The following is a 20,236-nucleotide window of genomic DNA, read 5'->3' as shown; positions in this document are numbered from 1 at the left end:
TGGTTAAAGAAAACATCCCCACACTATCCACGTAACGATTTGCACGTCATGGCAGACTTGGCCTGCGCTGAGGATCACAGAATCATTAAGGTTGGAAAAGACCTCCAGGGCCATCAAGCCCAGCCGCCAACCCAACAGCACCAGCTCTCCTAAACCCTGGCCTGAAGTGCCGCGTCTTCATGTTTTTGAACAGCTCCACGGATCGTTACCTCCTTTCAGGTAGTTGTAGAGAGCCATAAGGTCTCCCCTCAGCCTCTTCTCCAGGCTAAACAACCCCAGTTTCCTAGCCACCCCTCATAAAACTTGCTCTCCACTTAGATGTGCCAAGAAAGGTTCAAGCAGCCAAAGTCATTTTCAGATGCTGCTTCAGCCATCATTTTGAGTAACTCCACATGACTGCGAAGGAAAGACTGCAGTTAGCCTCTGCAGCAAGACCTCAGCTGGAGATGTGTTCCTGGAACACGGCAATAAAACCACGCAGTGCCTGCACTGTGGCTGGGGTACAGACACGCACCTCGCACTGCCTGCCAGGAGAAGCCAAAACACCCTGCGTCGACAGTAAGAACAACTACAGCTCTATTAGGAAACAACATTTATGACAGAACGCTCTTGCATACATCAATCTTTATACTGGTAATTAACATTTTTATATGACTGATTTTTATCAAAAGACTCTTTGTTTTTCCCAGCTTTTTTTTTAGGAGTAGCTTTTAGTCTTTTTGGTTTAGTGCTCTTCTTTAACGGGACTGCCTTTTCACCAACAAATGAATCATTAGAGCATCTCTTCTTTTTCAGCGTGGTGCCAACTCTGTCCTTAGGAGCACGAGGCTGATCTGGACTTTTCTGTGGTGTCTTCCACTTCTCTCCACAGCGCTTCACTCGGATCTTTCTTCCCATCAGAACAGAGTTGTTGAGTTTCAGAGCAAGATGTACAGCGTCCGTATTCTACAAGTTCAGACACTCCATTTAAAAGCAGCATTACTTCCAGTTGATTGCTTTCAAATTAGTAGTTGTCTTTTGTTAATTTTTCTAAGCAAGATTTTACATCAGAGAGTGCTCAAACTGCTCTATTTATTGAATCACGCATCTCTGCTCTGCTCAGAAACACCAGCACACCCATGCAGCCCACGCACTGAAAATGGGCTATATAGCAGCTTATGAGAGACATGAAACACAGAGGTAGGGAGATGAAGGAGAAACTGGGGAAAAAGGGTATTGGGCTGCAGGAAATTAACCAATGAAGATGAGGCTGGGAGACTGCCATGAGAAAGCAAGCTGTACTGAATCCCAAACGGAGAGCCAGGAAGCAAACCGGGAAGAATTCCATTCATATTTTGACACAGAAGAAATGGGAGAACACTGCAGTTATACCAAGCGAACTCATCTGTCCCTCCTTTAAGTCTTCCCTTGAAGTTCATTTCTTTCACCCCAACATTTTAGAACTTTTTTTTTGTACACAACCTAAAATAGTTTGCTTTGTATCTGCTTCCACAGAACAGGTGTTCCAAGCTGCTTTTGACGTACACAACAATGTACATTTAATGTCACATACAAATGCGAAAAAAGTTACTTAGGAAAAATTTTGTAAGGCCATAAAAAGGCAAATCCCAATCCAGATTCTGAGGAATTCCCAGTGCCCTGAAGCACACCACTCACACTTACCTCAAAGAGAACGTAGCCGAAGCCTTTCCCCAAGCCGGTCTTTCTGTCTCTCACAATTCGCACTGCTACTACGCCCCCACAGACAGAAAAGTGTTCGCGCACAGCATCATCGCTGATGTCTGCAGGCAAGCACAATGAATCAGATGCCTCTTCAGTCCGACACACAGCTTTAGAAGCCTGGCCCACATCCAAATATTTTATACTTACCAATTAAGGTACACAAACACATGTATTTAAACATATATATTAATATATAATTTGACAGTTACTGATTCTCTAGCTTTGAAGTGTACAACATAAATCACAAAGAACGATGGCAAAGACCGAAATAAATCTTTTCAAATAATTTCATTTATCATTTGAACATAGCAGAAATTAAGATTCGTGCTACATTTCTGCAGCTCCTTCTTATGCGAGAAGCTCTAAGATTAATGCTGCTGATAATGAGTTTGAGCTGGCAGTTCTTAAAGTCTAATGCTCAGTCAATGAGCCGTGAATTTTAGCTGAATGGGGGAGAAGGAATTTACAGTTTCCAACCACAGTTGCTATACGATTTTTCCTGATAATGGCCAGATGTGTGAGGCCTTCTTAGTCTCACGCCTATGTGAGCAGACAAGCGTGATGTACCAATACAAAAACACAGGTTATTCTCTTTTCTGTGTAGGTATGCGTCATACTACAGTAAATGCCTTTACACAGATATAATTGTATCTTTGCTACAGGGAGGGGCTGAATTTAGCACAGGTTTAACTACAGCAATGGGACTTAGATGTGCTGAGAAAGGTTCAAGCTGCCGAAGTAATTTTCAGAGCACTGCAAGTGTCCAAACTGTTTTTTCTGCAGGATGCACAGAGGAACATACACTACTGACACAAGCTCCACACAACAGGCATCAGTTATGTCCTCACAATCAGATTTGTCAACTATCCAGGTTTTCAGACAGCTCACACTTTAGGCTGAAGTCTAAAGCCTGTTTCTTTCAGCATTGCTGTTCGCGATACCGGCTCTGGGCCAGGCCACGGGCAGAGGGCATGCCTTCATCCCTTGTATTCATGCACCCACACCACCCCCAAGCAAGATGCTCATCCCAAACCTCTCGACTCCATTAATAACCTCATATGGACCACACCTGAGGGCAATCCCTTCGCCTACCTGCCAGTCCACTCAGAAGCAACTGGCTGTTCATCCAGCACTGACCTCAACTACACAGCGAGCACCTCCATGCAGGCAAAAACTGACTGCCAAGAGCTGCCTGGGCAGTCACTCACCCCATGGCTCGCAGACAGCATCAAAATGAGAAGCCATCACTGCGTATCACTTGGAAGCAGTGCACAAACAGGTACCAGTACACATTTAACAGTTTAGAAAGCTACGGGCTATGCAGTTTAGTCGTATTTATTTAAAAAACATCAAGCAACAACAAGAACTGAAAGTGCTTGCAGTTATAGCTACAATAAAGAAAACAATCTGCAGAACTTGCCAGAAACTTACAACCACTTCAGGTGTTTCAGTTAAAAAATAAAATAGCTATTTAAAAAATTAATTCCAGTAGAAGATATTTAGCTACCTAAACATGCCACCCTAAATATCAGTAAATAACCCCCCCCCAATATCAACATATTCCACAGATGTTAAGCGACAATGCATAACAATCTATTTCGACTTACCGTATGAAAGATTTCCCAAGAATACAGACCGTTTATTGTCATGCTAAAGTAAACAAGAGATACAAGACAGTAAGTTATTTGTTACAGGGAGAAAAAAAAAAACAAAGGAGAAAAAAAAGGGCTGTGTGTGTTCTAGTCACACATCTTACCGTATTGTTTTTTGATGCAATGTCAACTCTGATGTGAAATCCAGTAGCGATTTCTGTTCCATTTCTTTTGTAGCCAAAAGCAAAAAAAGTTTTAAAAAAGAAATGAATAAGCGTTACTGAATTGACAGCGTCACTGCGTAGCATTATTCCAAAAGCAAATTTACTTCTAAGTTTGAAAAAACGTTTTATTCTGATTCAAGCAAAAGAGAGGTCGTCATTTAAATTTATCTTTTTACACTCTGTAAATCTACCTCTTTATCACGGAATGAGGAATAAAACTGAGACTTACTCGTTTAGAGCCTTAATAGCATCACATTCTTCCTTGAATACAACATAGGCGTTAACGAACTTTGCATTAGGGTGCACCTTATGCCTGGAACATGAACAAGACGCATATTGTTTAACTCTGAGGGCGTGCAGTGCACGAGCGCTTCTTGTTAAACACATTTATGCCTCCTCTTGTTTTGTGCACAGTAATGACTTCACTTCTCGTAAAGGTCAAGCCAGCCCCTTATGCTCAATGGAGTCTCACTGTACGCCCTATATGTGCACCCTGATCAAGCTTCCTCAACTCATAAATATACCCAAAGCAACTAAAGGCTACCAGTGTCTTCCTCCTTCCTAAAATACAGGAAATGCAACCTAAGATAATGAACTACTTACTAGCATACCGGGCACGTAATTATTTTTCGCTTGTGAAGAAAACTTGTATACACACAAAAGTAATCACAAAAGAAACACAAAAATTTAAAAAAAATTAATATAGCCAAATATGTAAAAAACAACACTTAAAAATTATTTTTGCCTTGGAAAATAAAGCATGACATTCACAAGAGGAACCTACTTTATTGCTGCTAACTTTTTGGATAAAGTGTCTTCTGCTGGAACCTGTAAGATAAAAAGAGCTTCAGTTAAGCGAGCCTAGTGTCAATTTATCTCAAATGTTTGTCTTTGAAGACAAAGAGGAATTCAAACAGGTACCATTCCCACCCAAAGCAATGCAGCCAGTGCAGCGAGCAAATGACGTAACTGACTGTTCCTAGAGATTGTCTAGAAAAGCCTCAGAATTAAAGAGTTTGCTTTTATTATTGCTTGTTTAGCTACGGTATTACTTCCCAGTTTTTAAATCATAGTAGCAAAGACACATGGATTGTAAATCAGCGTACTCTTTAAAATAGTTGAAGGTGACAGCCTTGGAACTCAAGAACTGCATAAGATGAAGTCAGAGCATTCTCACAGAACCTTACATTCTTCTTACAGAGAAAATGCGCTCTGATAGCACCCGCTGCTGCTACAGGAGAGTAAGATGTAACAAAAGGAAAGATGCCCCTGTGGTAAGGCTTCCAAGGATTCTTCTAATGGCCAAAAATACAGATCCAAACCTGCTTCTGAACTAATGAATGCTACCCTCTGAGATCAGAAACATAGTTTTGTTATATAACATTAGAGAAAATAACCTACCAAAGACCGGAACCGAATGGATTTTATTTGTCCATACTCTTTAAAACGAGATTTCAGCGCCTAAACAGAAGATATTACAAATATTCAATGTCTTTTTGCATCCTGGTAATAACAATTAATGATAAGTATTTATTAGTAAGACTGTTTCGATGCTCTTTTCATTTTACTTATACAAGGCCTGTTAAAGGGCTACTAAAAATATGCAAGTAATTTGTAACTGTTCTTGTGTTTCTTGCGGCAGCTTCTTATTCTACAGATTGCCAAAGCTCAACTCATACCCCTTACTATGGAAGAAAGTATAAATATAATGTATTTTATGCAACAATCTGAAGTCTGATTTGCATTCAAAATCAGAAGCAGTCTCTAGCTTTGTAACTGTACTTCTCATTTATTTTTTTCACCAATTGTACTAAAGAAAGAGCAGTTGCACCCACTGCTGTAAAAAGCCCAACTTGGGTAAAACAAGAGAGACTGCCTCTAGTGGTTTCTGATAATGAGCGTTTTTAAACGCAATTTTAGTCACAAATACACGTGACTTCTCAGCTGGCGACACCCCGTCAGACTAAGGACTGCTGTAATTCTCTTCATTCCTTTAGCTGACAGGATGCACTCACGTACCTGCACAGTACAGTTGACAGGCAAGTTTCCAACAAACACTGTTCTTCTGTTTACCGTTTCATCAACCACCTTTTTCTTCTTCTGTTGTTTTACAGTAGTGCCTGCATCTGAATTAGCGACACTTTTGGTGACGGCATGAGAAGCTGCTTTCTTTTGCTTTGCTTTGTTTTGAAACAATTTTTTCTCCTCCTCTTCATCTGCCCGCTCCAAAGCGCTCTCCCTTATCAGAGAAAGACAAGCAAATTATAACTGATGGGAAAAAAACAGGGCTCGAGAGCACAGAATTGAAGCCTTCAAGATAAAATATTTTAACTTATATTTTAAATTATGTTCAACATAAAATTTCAAACATTGTTTTGCTTATTATGCATTAAACAAACATATCTGACCATTCTGTAACACAGAACACTCTTCGCTGTCCCCAGGATATTACTTTCCCCTTTTAGTGGATGTAATAAAGAAAGAATTCAGAAGTAAATAATTTGATATCCTCTAAAACTGAGGGGAGGAAAGAAATTAATCTTTGCACGCTAGAACTAAGGAGAGATTTAATTCCTCCCAGAATCCCGGGCGCTCACAACAGACAATCCTTTGGGATCCCTCTGTACTCTAAAAAAATCTCTATCTATCCAAACTTGCCACAGCAGCACAAACAGTAAGCACACCTGAGGCAGCCTCTGGAAGGCTACCGACACCCGAACAGCAAACAACAGTTTCATGGGCACGGAAGATGCAACAACACACGGTGTCAGAGAGAGGGCACAGCATTAGCCTCGCGCTACAACCACGCAAACGTCACTATCCAACCTTCACCGCAGAGACTGGCTTCCCGCCGGCACTGACAGCCTCCTGCAGGTTCAACCCTGCGTGTTGAAGGGTGCGGAGAGCACAACAGAGGAGGTCTGCCTCGCAGCAGAGGGCGAGTGTGCGAGGACAACTAACCCTGCCGAAGCCGCCTCTGCTCCAGTGACTGCAGCTCTGCCGGACAAAGCCAGCCGCGGTTGGAAACCATCACCCCGTGCCAGAGAGAACATTTTATCTAAATCTACAGCCTTCAGGCCTGTTCGCTCTCTAACAGGGGATTTGCACTTCACAGACCTAGAACTTCACGAAGCTGAAAGCAATTACTACCTTCTGGGACAAACTACAGAAAGTTTTCACAACCTCCTTAAAAATAATCTTCTTAAACACAAGGTTCAAGACGAATAGAACTTTATAGATTCACTGAACTCGTATAATTAACCTAAATGATGCTTTTTTCAAGCTTACTATAAAAAGGTATCATCTGCTCACCTCTTTGCTAATTTTTTCTCTGCTTTTGAAAATTCCTTCTTTCTGGCTTTCTTTACTTTTATAGGAGGTTCTTGCGTGGCGGATGAGCTCTGGTCTTCTGACTCTTTCTCCGCTTCTTCAGTACGCTTTCTTTTCTTGTTTTCCTTAAAAAACATTAAATCAAGTTAACTTGAAAGAGACAAAAATCCAGAAACGCCCTTACAGTTATTGTACGCATTGTAATTTATTCGGAACACGGCTAACTGCAGCCACCAGCCGTAAGAAGCGGCGCTTCCCACACCCAGGCCTGCCGATCACGGGTGCGCCCCCACCCGCGCCCCGCACTGACCGGGCCGGGGCTGGCAAGACACGGGCACGGGCACGGGCACGGGCACAATGGGGCACCGGCACGGCACTCACCCCCGGTGGGGCCGCCACCAGCACCGGCGGGGCGGCGGCGGCGCTGAAGAGATGCGCGAGCGGGGCGGCGGGCGCCGCGCCGGGGCAGAGGCTGCCTGACACCTGCCCCACCACGTACTCCTCCTCCTCCTCCTCCGCCGCGGCCGGGCCCGCGGCCTGTCCCCGCCGCCGCCGCCGCCGCCCGCCGTCGACCGCCCCGCCTCGCCCCCGCGAGCGGGCGATGGAGGGCGTCCCCCCTGGCCCCGCCACCGCCGCCGGTTCCTGCGCCCCCCGCGCCTCCGCGTCCCGCCGGCGGGCCCCCATGGCTGCTTACACCGGCGCGTCACTTCCGGCGCGCGGGCCGGGGCCGCGCGGCCCCGCTGAGGGAGAGCGGCGGGAGCGGCGCCGTGCGGGGAGGCAGCCCCTTCGCGCCCACTCCCCCGCCCGGTTTGTCTTGTTTCCCTGTGGGCGCGGTGGCGGTGTGAAAGCACGCATCGCCGGCTCTCGGTATCGCACTCGTTTTGGGGGAGAAAAGTCCTGTTTCGTCCCCAAGCCCCTCAGCTCGGGCTGTTTCTCCCCACCCCCGCCCCCGCGGCTCAGGGTGCGGCAAGGGGTTAAAAACCCACGTTGCTGTTGAGAGAGCAACAGCTGGAGACAGCCCCCGGCCAGGATGGAGTTTCAAAATAAAAAAAAAGCCCACCAAACTAAAATCCAACCTTCCCCACAGCTAAAGCCTGCGCAAGACACTCTCGGTGCCCTTGAGCGCAGATTAAACGAAAGCCGCCCCGCAGCCTGGGCTGGGCCGGGCTGCCCCCGGCGCGGGCACCGCTGCGGCTGCGGGGCCGGGCTGCGCACAGGGCCTGGCGCGCGCCGTTTCGTCAAGGCGCGCGCTTGCTAGGGTGAGTGACCTCACGCTGAGGTCGCGCGAGGCTCGCGGGGCTCACGCAGCCCGCTTGGCCTGTAATGCGTTACAAACAAAACGGGGTTATAGAAGGAGCGCAGAGCCCCAGGCAGTTAAGCAGGTGTTGCTTACACCGTCTTAAGAAGTCACTAGACCAGCAGAGCATCACTCGGGCAGCCAGTTTCCTTCTGGATTGTTTCATCTGTACCTGGGATGCACAGCAGGATTGTAAAGCTTGTAAGGATTTTTCTGATGAAAAATCCCTGAAACGTGGTAGTTCTCAGGGCATTCGAGGACTGTGGCCTGGGGGACAGGAAAAGGAGGAACCAGTCGTACTTCTTCGCCCCAGCTCCGCTCTGTAGCCAGTAGAGTGCTCTGGGTCACCTTGCTGCTGCAGCCGCCTGGATAGGACTGGGTAACTGATCCAACTGGAAAAGACCCTTTCTTGTTAGGTTAATTCTCAAACAGATAACTTTCCAACCCAGGCTACAGTGCAGCTGATGCATAAGAAAGTTTGATTTGTTATTAACTCTCTGAAGTTAGGCACCTATTTGGGATCTCCTTTTAGACATGCCTGTCCAGAATGTAATTTTGAATGCTAGATGATGTGGTAATAATTGGAAAAGCATAGAAAAGTACCAGGCACTTAAAGGCTGAAGCAAATACAAACAGCTCTTCTGTTGGAACATTCTATGCACTTTTTGCACTGCCAGCGTTAGCAGTTTTTTTGGCAGCAATGTCCAACTGAAGGCAAAACAAGTAATCCAGCTACGGGATAAAGGTAAAGCGTTAGTCTTGACATGTGCACCAGGCACCCCGTGTCTGGCCTGCTGGATGCCGGGAAAGGTAGGGACCCTCATTGATGGGGTCAGCCCAAGAGAATACACAAATTCTTAAGAAATGGCAGGTGGATGCTGCACTTCTTGTATTGGCTTTTCCAATCTACCGGCACACAACAGAGCAGTTTTGTAGGTGACACAGGTGGGGCAGAACGGTCTCAACCATCCAAATACATTAGAATTACATTGGACAAGAGTGTCACCTGGCTGATTTCAGAGACTCATAACTGCTGAAGCTCAGCAAAAGGCATATGGCCTCCAGGAACTCTGCCAGAGAGTGAGTTTGAGCCCTGCGGCGACAGGAAAATTTCACAGCATGATGGAAACTACACAGTAACAAGTACGTGCAAGCATTGGTGGAGACAGTAAAGGGAGTTGGGAGCAATGCAGCCAGCCTTCAAGCAAGGCGTGCTTTCTCTCAGCATATGTTGAGCCATCTACACTCTGCTATTCTCAATGCAATCAAACATGAGACACGCAAAACTGATTCTGTCACTCAGCCAAGGTGTAACAGATAATGGAGGGGTAGTTTGTCTCACTTCACCTTTCAGGTCATGGTCCGAGCAGGCACTCAGGAGTACGGGCACAGCCCAGCAGTCAATGCTAGTGGGGAAACTCTCCGAGCTGTAAGCACAGTGTGCATGCCAAGCAGAGAGCACACCCAATGTTTAAAGCTGCATTACAATATGTAACCTGAAAACAAGCTCAGATTCGGCTCACTGGAACACGGGATGCAATTGCCTGGCTAACAGTCTGCCAAAGGCACCTTCCTTGGTAACTGCTGGGACACAAGTAACATGAACCTGAGACAACCGTTTACAGACACACTGCACAGAAGAGGTGCAATGTAAGATATCCAGAACAGACTTCTGACTAGTCATTCAACTGTGGGAGAAGTACAAACATCTCTGTATTAAAGAACAAAAAAATCCCATTTATGCAAAAACTCCACTTGGGAGTGGAGGGGTGACTAATGATCCCTCTTTTAAACAAGAAAAACAAATCCTCTCATGGAACAAGAGAGTCAACAAATTTCTCATCAAAGCAAAAATGCTGGCACTAAAACTGAATGCTGCTCAAGAACTAGGAGTGAGTGGAGAACTGAACTTGCTCTTTCTTGCCCAGGTGTAGTTCCTAGTTAAATCAATACCAGTTACGCCTCCTGAGTCTGAAAGGCAGAACTGAACTATTATGACTTGGATTCTGTTAAACATATGTAAATATCCTCTGAGCAGCCCCACTGAGATTATTAACATTACTCCTGTCAGTCTCAGATCTCTGGTAATTACTAGCAGTCAATGTTTCAAAGGCTTATCATCGGTTGTTATTTATCAGTCTCATTGGTGACCTGTCATTTTGCAGGTGTAACAGTATTTTAGTGAACTGAACTACAGCCAGGCATGATGTCAGCAAATAACACTACAAGTTTTATTCTGGTTTCACTTCCATGGAATCTGAACTTGAGGAAGGCGATACTAGAAGTCAGCAAATATCTTCGGGAGCTTGCTTTTACACTGTCAAACTACCTGAATTAATGTGAATCAAAACTCATCTTTATCTCGACCGGTGCTGCCTTAACGATGTCAATGGGCCAACCTCTCCCATTCTGCTGAAAGAGAGGATGAATTTGAATTAATTGCTAAGAGGAAAATTAGGCCGATGTACCTGCTCTAGCTTATCCTTACAAGCCTATGACACTATATCAAAGATCATTGGCTAAACCGATTCTGCAGCTTGACGTTGTTTCAGTGAACGTACTATGGTTGCTTAATTAAACCATTAGAAACAAAATCAAGGATTCACAAACTATGGCATTTTATTTCAGAGGCCTTTGCTTACATTTGTACAATATATTACATAATTCTCCATTTTCTGCAGAACCTAATATATATTTTATAGCTTTTTTCTATAAGCTTTTCCTTCACGGTTTGTCAACAAATTTTTACAGTCCTGTACAATTCTGAATACTTTGAAACCATTTTCAATAAAATCAGTTAACCTTAAGCACACACTACGAAGACTGAAAATGCTTTTCTTAGAAAAGTCAAATGTAAAGGATTCTGACACTCTAGCATCTACAAACAAAATGCTCTGAATTCTTACATGTTGTATTGCCAGAAAACAAAGAAAAACATGCCAGCCCCTATTTCCCCAGGCAAAAGAAGTACACAGAACTACAATTAAAACGGTAAAACAATCTGTACAATAAAGTACTGTGTATTAACAGTGCCAGGTATTAAATAGCTTGAATGAACACTTCCGCAATATACAAATGTCTTACAAAGGTATATAATTAACAGGAGAGAGCTTGGGATCCATACAACAGAAAATCAATACAAGTGAAAACAGTTTGAAGTTGGGTTTGGAATTTGTACAAGGCATTTTAAAAAATTAAATGTCTACCACTCAGCTAGCTATTTATTTTAAAAACAACTACCCTTTTGTGGCAGTGTTCATATCAGCAACCACAAATTATAACCTCGCACCTTACTCTGTCTTGAAGTCCTCTCCTTGAAGCTCGTAATAAAATAAGCATTACAAATGAAATATTTGTTGCTTTAAGGGAAAAGAAACATTTACAAGAAAACACAAAAATATAACTGTTATAATCCATTATGAATAAATATACACTTTAAACTGGCTAAATACAATCTTTATACATTAAGATTTAATACAGTTTGTTAGCCATTTTCTTCCTTTTTCATAATGTATTTTATCAAAATTAAAAAAAAATACTGTTTTATAGAAAAATGGCAAAGTACAGTAGTTTCATTCCAATTAATGGGTTCTTAAAACCCAGAGTAACCTATTTAAGCCTAATTCAAACCTGTAAACATTAGTCAGTCTTTTTTTGTTTTTTAAAGGAATCCTCATATTTGGTTATCAGGATTGATGTCAAACATCCTACTAACTGCAGGTTTTGAATTGAATACATGTGCTTGACGTATACAATTAAAGCCACTGTAAGGTGACTTGGCAGTTAAAAAACAATTAGCTTGTACAAATGAAAATAGGTTCAATATTTGTCATAAATAAATGGAAAAATATCAAATGTTCCAGCTTTAACAAAATACCAGGGAATACAGTAAGCCTTACCACATTTATTTAGATCAACCCAACAACTATATGCTTATTGTACTGTCTCTACAGGCAGTGAACAGCCTCCATTTGCCACAGTGGAAGGCCTTCGAGTCACTGGACTTACAATTCCCAGACAAGTTGGAAACAATTATTGCTTGAGGAAAAGCAGTTTGTTGTACTTTTTCTTTGTAAAAGTGCACTTAAGTGCAAAGTTAGCTTGTCAAGAAACAACTTTAAATACAAAATAGTGCTTGTCTGAATTTTGTGCCACTGTGCAGTATAAAAAAAAAAAAGAGAGAGAGAGAGAAAGAGAGAGAGAGTGGCCCTCAGCAGCCATTAAGTGCAAAGTGCTTTGGCAAGTCCTGCTGTCACCTGCACTCAACTGACATTCCATTCTGTGATGAACTTGACATAGATGGTTCTGCTAAAGTTAACATAACCGCAGCCGTAATGGAACTAGAGGAAGGTGATGAGGAGGAAGATGATGTAGTAGCAGCACCTGCACAGGAAGAGGAAAACACAGGTTATCAAAATTTACAAATTAAGCAATAAAAAAGTGTTCCCATTCAACAACAAGCAGTGGTATATACTGGCTCCAGCAACTGCTGCCTAGTAATTAAAAAGAAAAAAGCCTCCCTTCCCTAGTTGTTGTAGGAAAATGCTCTGACAGACAGCGTTGGCCGTGTGCAAGACGGCACGTCACTGCCCCTTGCAGCCGTGGTTCACTGACCACCCAGGTCAAGGGCCCAGCCACAGGATGCCAGAGCTCATTCCTGACCCACAAGCACAGTCAACTGTTCCCTTTCCTTCCTGTGGGAATCAGCACAGGCAGGGCCTTGTCCCAGCACTGAATCTGCACATACACCCTGCTCCGGTAACCAAGAAGCAATTACAGTTCCCGTGTGGTGATTGCAGCCGTAACACCTTACTACACGTGGCATTTCAGTCTTTCTTCTTCTACTCGGTGAACTCTTGAATGTGCACATAAACAAGACATGGAGAAATTAATCCTTTTAATGCTGCTAGAAGCAGGCACACTAGAACATCCCCTACAGCAATAGGTAAAGCAGCTTCAGGGAAATGAGAGATTTAATTGATGGTCTCCCTTAAACTCATGTAATAAATCACTTCTCCTAAGGGGAAAGCACTAACTAGACACAAGCAATACTATAGTAAATTACTGTGTAACTTGAAGAAAAGTTCTAAGTTATTAATAACCTTAGATACTTTGTTCAATGCTTAGAAAAGTCTATTTTTCTGTATTTTTTTCCTGTATAAATTAGTTCTGCCTAAACAGAATTAAATAGATTGTATGCCTTTTTCATGTTTTTCCCCTTACATAGTCACCGGATATCTGAACTGTACCCGCTAAAGATCACAAAATAACTGTACACAATGTTTTTAAAAAAAACAAAACAGACGAGAAAACCACCCTCCCAATGGCACACCTAAATATCCCTAAAAATTTTCCATTTCTTATTAACACCTTAATAACATGACACGCAACTTAGCCCTTTAAAAGTAGAATTTAGTTCCTAGCACTTACTTTCCCGCTCTTTTTTCTTTAAGCGCTTTCTTCTTCGGTCAATGGAAGCCACCTCAGATTTCAAGGACAGGTAATGTTTCCTGATTTCCTGCAATTTTTCTTGGAGAACCGTTATGCGCTCAGCGCTAGTCAAATTTTCCAAGTCAGCTGCAAGTTAAACAATCTCTGTTAATTATTGTATTGCAGCATTTCAAAAAACTCGAATTTCAGTGAAGTGGGAAGTACTCAAATCTTAGTGATGTGCTATGAGGTAGCAGACAGCAAAGCCAAGAAACACAGCAACTCAGTCTGCTGTTTATTACCACAAACTTTGTTCATTTTTTGTTATTTTTTAAAAGATACCATCATAGATACACTTTTTTTAAGGAAGTGGGAAATGAAGAAAATGCATGCATTGCCCTCCCCATCAGAAGGAAAAGAAAAAAACCTAATATAACTGGTGAAAACATAGCAGCCAAAACTAGCTTTGAGCCTGTTGCTTTGAATCCTTGCTGGAGCTCAGTTTAGCCTAATACACCAGAAAGGTCACTCTTGCCTGACTTGCCTCGGTTGTTACAAAACAAGCAGGTTACAATCTGAATAGCTGTGGGGTGGTTCTAAACGAGTCCATGGCACATGGGCCACAAGGTGTAACTATACAGGACCTCCTCGCTGGCATCCCACACGGGGATGTCGATGGACACGCCAGCACAGGAGCTGCCCCTCTGGCTGTTCCGAGCTGGGAGCAATCCACAGCATGGCACACAGCTGTGGGGTACACAGGCAGCAGGAACTACCTCGGTTCAGCCCCTTTCAGCCACAGGTAAGCCACACTGGAGACATTCCATTCAAAGACATTTAAGAATCATTTAAACTACTGTGGGGCTCAGAATGCACTTCAATCTATAATGAAGGCAGCACCAACGGACCAAAAGCCACAACTGTATCAGGCTGTGGGAAGATGAGGAAAGCTCAGAGACACTGCAAGTGCCTTAGACCTCTGCAACAGCAGGAAATGTGTTAAATAGCATTCCAAAGGCCAACTTCTGCCAAGCAAATTTAGTACATGCAATGTAGCCAAGGCAGAAAAAAAAAGGAAGGAGCAAAAGCTCTTCAAATGTGTTGCACAGGAAATCTGCCCAATGAATCTCAGCAGGCCAGTAAGTGACAATAAAGACCAATTACATCACACAGTCCTGAAGAACAGCAGAATGTAACTTGACTGTGGAGAAGTACTAGAAGAAAAATACTTTTAAAGTAGAGTAATGCTGAGACTCAGGGCTGAAAACAAAAAAAATGCAACGTCAGATTCTCTCACTACAGGAACAGGTGGCTAAGTGGAGAATTCTCTGGGCATAAAAGAACACTGCTGGCAAAAAAACCCCAAACAAACAAAAAATTCAGCAGATGTGCCCGCACAGTGTGCAGTGCCAGCTCTTTCCCGTTCCCAGTGTACACAAGGAACAGCTGCCTTCACACAGCCTGAGACAAAATGCAGAAAAGCATGAAGCACAATGCTCGGAGAGCTTCAGAAACTTGACATACACTAAGGTCATCTGTGGCCACTGAACGAGATACTATGGATTACTTTAAGGAGTAATTTAAAGCAGTTACATCACACAGTCTCAATTTGACCTTTAAAATAAAAGAGAAAGCAACTCATGCAACACTATATCTCCACGGTCAGTACTAAGGACAACAATTTATTGCTGACTAGACAATTAAATACCCAGATGCTGTTAGAGAGAGCTATAGCAAGTTTTTGCTTTTGAATAATTACTTTCAATTATTTGCTTATTGTTATATTGAGGAAGAAGGCTTCAATCACCTAATATCTTCTCTTACTTGTCATTTCTCCCCACTGAAAATAATGCTGCAATAGCGTACACACACAGAGCAGCAATTAAGAAGCTGCGTTCATATCGAGCCATTCATAAGCTACCGAACTGTTTTTCAGATAGGCAGGATGCTTTCACTACTGCACACCCCTAGCCATACGTGTGCCCGCAGCTGACTGACACAAACATGCTGAAAATTCTTAGTACTAGAAATAGTAAGCATCTCCCGGCTCACTAAGGCAAAATGGAAGAGATGGAAGTTGCACATCAATCATGTAAGTGTCTGAACAATAACTGGAGAATGACGATTAAATCAGCAAGAAAATATCAACAAGAAGCCCATATAGTGGATCACATTCATGCCAGAATGCCAGGTCTGCACAGGATGGCAAGAATAGCAAGCCAGTGCAGGAGCCGTATCTAAAATCAGTACTGGAAGAGTGTGATATAGGCTGTGCTGCAGTTGCAAAAGAAAATTTTTGGTTTTTTTAAAATCAGTATGTATCACAAAATTAAGCAAACTGAGGATGGAATAATTTTAGGGGAAAAGAGCAAGACACACAAAATTCAAAAAGCCTTCTTATACTATACTGCAAGATTACACTAGGTGTGTTTTGAAGAAAATACTTACACATTTGAAAACTCCATTTGTAAACTTTGGGCAAACGATTATTCTGTTCTTTGAGATCAGACTCCTTCTCTCCATTTTTCCCACATTTTCCTGGAGATTGTGTTCTTGCAGGTGATTTGGTTTGGTGAGATTTCATGCCAGTAGAAACAGATTTTGCTGACTGAGACTTGGACATACTTTCACCAGCAGATAGTTCTTCACTGTCACTGCTGTTTGCTGAAGAAACAAGAAAGTATATTGTTACAAAACAAAGCAAACTTCCTGCCCAAACTAAAGCTTATCAGAAGCTACCCCTGTGCTGATTTTCATGCAACAGGAGTTTGACCAAAATCCTTTTAACTCTGAAATGATATAATCCAACCTAGTACAGAAGCTTGGCACACAACTCTTTGCATCACTGGTGCCTAAAGGCAGGGCCACAAAACAGGTACATAACAGGGCCCCTTGAATTCTGGCATGCTGGGAAAGGGAAACCTTGCACTGGTAACACCGTCCGGTGGGTTGCTGTGCAGGTCGATGCACAGCTATTACGCAGACCTCTAGGAACCAAACAGCTAGAGGGTGGACAGAAGTACCAGACTGTGGCTCCACAACCCACCCTGAATACCAGTAAGTATATTGCTGAAAGCATGTGTGCAAGAACACGAGGGGGTGGCGTAGGGACACACTTGTTTGTAAGGAGATTCCTGAATACAATCCAACTGCTCAAGGGAAGGTGCACTCTACTCTCAGAATGGTTCAAGACAGCATCACACTTTTTGCTTTAGAAAGATATCTGTAAATAAATCGCCTAAATTAGGAAAAAAGGCAAGGAGACAGTCCCTGTGTCAATGTAGGTGCAAAAATTATCCCTGTATTTCTGCTTATGGGCCTACACTCTTTCTAAAACAGTTAGCAAGACTCACCGTTATGTCCCATCTCCTAATTTTAAATATGATTTTCTAAAACAGCATTTGATACATACCAACCTCTATCCTGTTTTAGAAGTACTAGTTACAGACAAGCTTTTCACTCTACTCCTAGGACATGCATGGCAGAAATGAGAGTAAACAATTGGCCTTTTTCTTAGCCTTATGTCACACCTTGATTTATTTTAAGCTTTCTGTGCTGAAATGACTATCAAGAATCTGAATTTGCATGACATCATCTACAAAAACCATTAGACATGATGATCAAATTCTTTAATTGAAGAAAACCATCTTCAGCTGACCCAAAACAGAAGAACTTCACCTCACTGAAATTCCAACTTCAACTATAAAGCAACAGGCTGAACTGAACCCAGTTTTCTAATCAAACCACCCAAAGGAGAGTAACAAAATAATCTGTCTAAAAAACATGATTTATGCGTCATGATTGAAAGGATGAAGTTTGCTTAGCATTACAAAAATAAAACTCAGGTGGAAGCAGGGGCAAGAGATTGTAATTCAACAGAAGTCTAGTGAAGCGCTGGAATAAAATGCCTAGGGAAGCTGCAGAATCTCCATCATTAGAGTTGTTTTTGAAAACATGTTCAATTAATATTTATAGAGAGACTTATGCCTCAGTTGCACCTGCCCTAGGTGTTGACCAAATGAACCCTGAAAGCCTCTTTTGGTCCTGGTCTTTATGATCCAGTGATCACACTAGAGGACCAAACACCAAGATACATGTGGTATGAAAGGACTCTGGCTACAGAGCTGCCATTGTCTGCTGGCTTAATGCAAAGGCAAGAGTTGAAGCTGCTAAAAAAGCAGCTTTAACTAGTATACCTGAATTTTGCAAAAAGCATTTTTTTGCTCACAACTAACACCACATTTTATTTATTTATTGCCCTTATTACAATACAGCAGTGCCTGAAGTCTAACAGAAAGAGTGCATACGCACCAAGGACTGTACACAGAACAAGAAACAGTTGTAGCTTTGTAGTGCTTACATCCTGATGAAGACATAGGCTGAGAGAAAGGGGTAAAATCACCAAATCAAAGGTAACAATGGCAAGGCTAAAAATGGCGTATTAGTTTTGCAAATTCAGTTTGTTTTGTTAGTTTAATTCCTGCGGTGAGGGAAGGAATAATGATCATGGAAGGAGGAGATTAGTGAAATGGAATGAAAAAGGATGAGAGAATATGAAGAGGAGATCAATGAACGTGAAGGATGGTGAGGTGAAAGCAAATACCAGACCAGAAAGTACAGACTTTTAGTAAAAGCTGCTAAAAGAAAGAAAAGGGGGCAGGGTGGAGGAATAGAGAGGAAAAAAAGCATAGTATATGCTCTCTATCCTTGCTTTCACTGCTTTTCTTACAGCCATCCTTCCAGCTTCGCTCTCCAGCTGACTGTTCCCTGGTGTTTTTTATTAACAGTAAGATGAGGCAGTAACTGATCTTGCTGTCTCCTGAATGCATGTGCAAATGTCTCTCTAATACACCTCTGCTTTTGTTAAGCTTCTCTTCCCCAGTGCTGTGGTTTCTATTCCAACTGGCTTGTACAACTACAAAAAAGCTGCAAAAGCTGCATTATTTACTGAAAATGTAACAGACGATATAGGCAGAAAAGAGAGCCTATATTTTTCTGGAATTAGTCTCATATTTCCTACTGAAAGAGATATGAATATCTATAAACTCATCTTGCACAAAATACAAAACATAATTTCATCCAGGTCCGCTCAGACGTGCAGCTATCACACCACAGATGTTCCTGTCCCAATTCTACCATGTGTGAAACACTCACTGCTCTTAGTCTTCCTGAACTAAACGATATTAAGGAACTCTTAGAAATAGGCCCAGAAATAACACAAGCCACTTAAAAACACTTTGGCATTCAGCAATAATAGTTTCTTCATTTAGACAGTATTAAGAGAACATTTTGTCCTACTACATTTCTTTATTTGCAGATTTCATCTCCTACAATTGTTCAAGCAAATGAAACAGCACTTTCACACATTTCATTTCACACTCTGCTGCTGGTACTTACTAGTTTTACTCTTCTTTTTGTTGTTCACAGATGTTTTGTGGCTTCTTTTCTGCTTTTTTGAGGAGCTGCCTCCTCCCTGAGCATCTTTAAGTCTTTTCTGGCCTGTACAGACTATAATTGAAGGGTGGGGGGAGAGAAAGAAACAGAAATTAAATAAATACATGCACTTGTGTGTTTTTCTCAGTGTCTCAAAAACAAAACAAAAAAATCCAACCCCAAAACAAAACCACCAAACCCCACACTTCAGAGCGTATGTTTGTAGATGACAATGCAACTGTTCCTGCCTATCCTTAATACGGCTCAGCTTCCTACTTACATTGACAAGAGGTGAAGGAAGATGGAAGGCAGACAAAGTCTGAGTGCATACGTAAGATGATTGCAAGCAACTTCCCCGTATGCATCGTCAGAATTTCTCTTGAATCACGTGGATTTTTTTTTTTTTTTTAAATACTGTGTCCTGTTTTTGTCTGGGATGGAGTGAATTTTCTTCCGAGTAGCTGGTATAGTGCTGTGTTTTGGATTTAGTGTGAGAATAATGTTGATAACACACTGATGTTTTAGTTGTTGCTGAGCAGTCAAGGACTTCTCGGCTTCTCATGCTGGCCTGCCAATGAGAAGGCCGGAGGCACACAAGAAGCCGGGAGGGGGCACAACCAGGACAGCTGACCCAAACTGACCAAGGGGATATTCCATACCATATGACATCATGATATAAAGCTGGGGGGGATTGGCCAGGGCAGGGCTGCTGCTTGGGGACAGGCTGGGCATCGGTCGGCTGGTGGAGAGCAATTGCTTTTCATTTGCATCACTTGTCTTTCTTGGGGTTTTTTTCTCTTTTTCTCATTTTCCTTTTCATTGCAATTTGTTGTTACGTTATTATTTTATTTTATTTCAATTATTAAACTGTTCTTATCTCAACCCGTAAGTGTTCTCACTTTTACTCTTCTGATTCTCTCCCCCATCCCATGGGGTGTGGAGGGGTTGCGTGCGCACAGCTGTGTAGAGCTTAATTACTGGCTGGGATAAACCATGACATACTGTAAATTAAATAAGAATATATTTATTTGAAAAACTTGTCAAGAACTACTGGAACTGAAAAACATTCAAAAAGCCTGTCACACTTGGAAGCTGTGAGAAAAAAGTGAAACTATCACTTGTGTTCAGAAACTACATTAATTGGAAGTATTAAAAAACAACCTTAGCTAATGTTAAAGAACAAGCCAACAAAAAAAAGGCAAACTAAA

At 42.4% G+C, this 20,236-nt stretch overlaps 2 protein-coding genes across 6 annotated transcripts in view; both read right to left on the bottom strand.

Moving 5' to 3' along the window:
- Positions 1–577: 577 nt before the first annotated feature.
- RBM34 (RNA binding motif protein 34) lies at positions 578–7,579 on the bottom strand. 2 transcript variants are annotated; one of them, XM_075089467.1, is made up of 10 exons: positions 7,250–7,579; positions 6,851–6,993; positions 5,558–5,777; positions 4,940–4,999; positions 4,323–4,366; positions 3,768–3,851; positions 3,479–3,542; positions 3,330–3,372; positions 1,663–1,781; positions 578–945 (listed from the first exon to the last, which is right to left on the bottom strand). In XM_075089467.1, the coding sequence occupies exons 1-10, from the start codon at positions 7,550–7,552 to the stop codon at positions 619–621; spliced, it is 1,407 nt and encodes a 468-aa protein (XP_074945568.1). In that variant the 5' UTR covers positions 7,553–7,579; the 3' UTR covers positions 578–618. The 2 variants fall into 2 exon arrangements, with proteins under 2 accessions (XP_074945568.1, XP_074945569.1); XM_075089468.1 differs by having other exon boundaries at positions 6,851–6,984; positions 7,250–7,567.
- Positions 7,580–10,759: 3,180 nt separating this feature from the next.
- ARID4B (AT-rich interaction domain 4B) overlaps positions 10,760–20,236 on the bottom strand; it is a 91,638-nt gene continuing 82,161 nt past the window's right edge. For all 4 annotated transcript variants that reach the window (XM_075089448.1, XM_075089451.1, XM_075089452.1 and 1 more), the window contains 4 exons: positions 18,993–19,103; positions 16,044–16,259; positions 13,596–13,742; positions 10,760–12,548 (listed from right to left, as the gene is read on the bottom strand). In XM_075089448.1, the coding sequence (XP_074945549.1) occupies positions 12,418–12,548; positions 13,596–13,742; positions 16,044–16,259; positions 18,993–19,103 (605 nt within the window). In that variant the 3' untranslated portion in view covers positions 10,760–12,417. The remainder of the gene's footprint in view (positions 12,549–13,595; positions 13,743–16,043; positions 16,260–18,992; positions 19,104–20,236) is intronic.

This window comes from Phalacrocorax aristotelis, chromosome 3 (assembly GCF_949628215.1).
Source record: "Phalacrocorax aristotelis chromosome 3, bGulAri2.1, whole genome shotgun sequence".
Lineage (NCBI taxonomy): Eukaryota > Metazoa > Chordata > Aves > Suliformes > Phalacrocoracidae > Phalacrocorax > Phalacrocorax aristotelis.
The sequence above is the reverse complement of the archived record's forward strand: the minus strand, read 5'-3'. Positions and strand labels throughout refer to the sequence as shown.

What these genes read in the sequence shown, in the direction of transcription:
- RBM34 (XM_075089467.1), bottom strand. Translation starts at nt 7,552, where the DNA reads ATGGGGGCCCGCCGGCGGGACGCGGAGGCGCGGGGGGCGCAGGAACCG. An exon ending in TGGTGGCGGCCCCACCGGGG is followed by an intron (nt 6,994 to 7,249) that starts GTGAGTGCCGTG and finishes ATGTTTTTTAAG; the next exon opens with GAAAACAAGAAAAGAAAGCG. An exon ending in GCTATTAAGGCTCTAAACGA is followed by an intron (nt 3,543 to 3,767) that starts GTAAGTCTCAGT and finishes TGGCTACAAAAG; the next exon opens with AAATGGAACAGAAATCGCTA.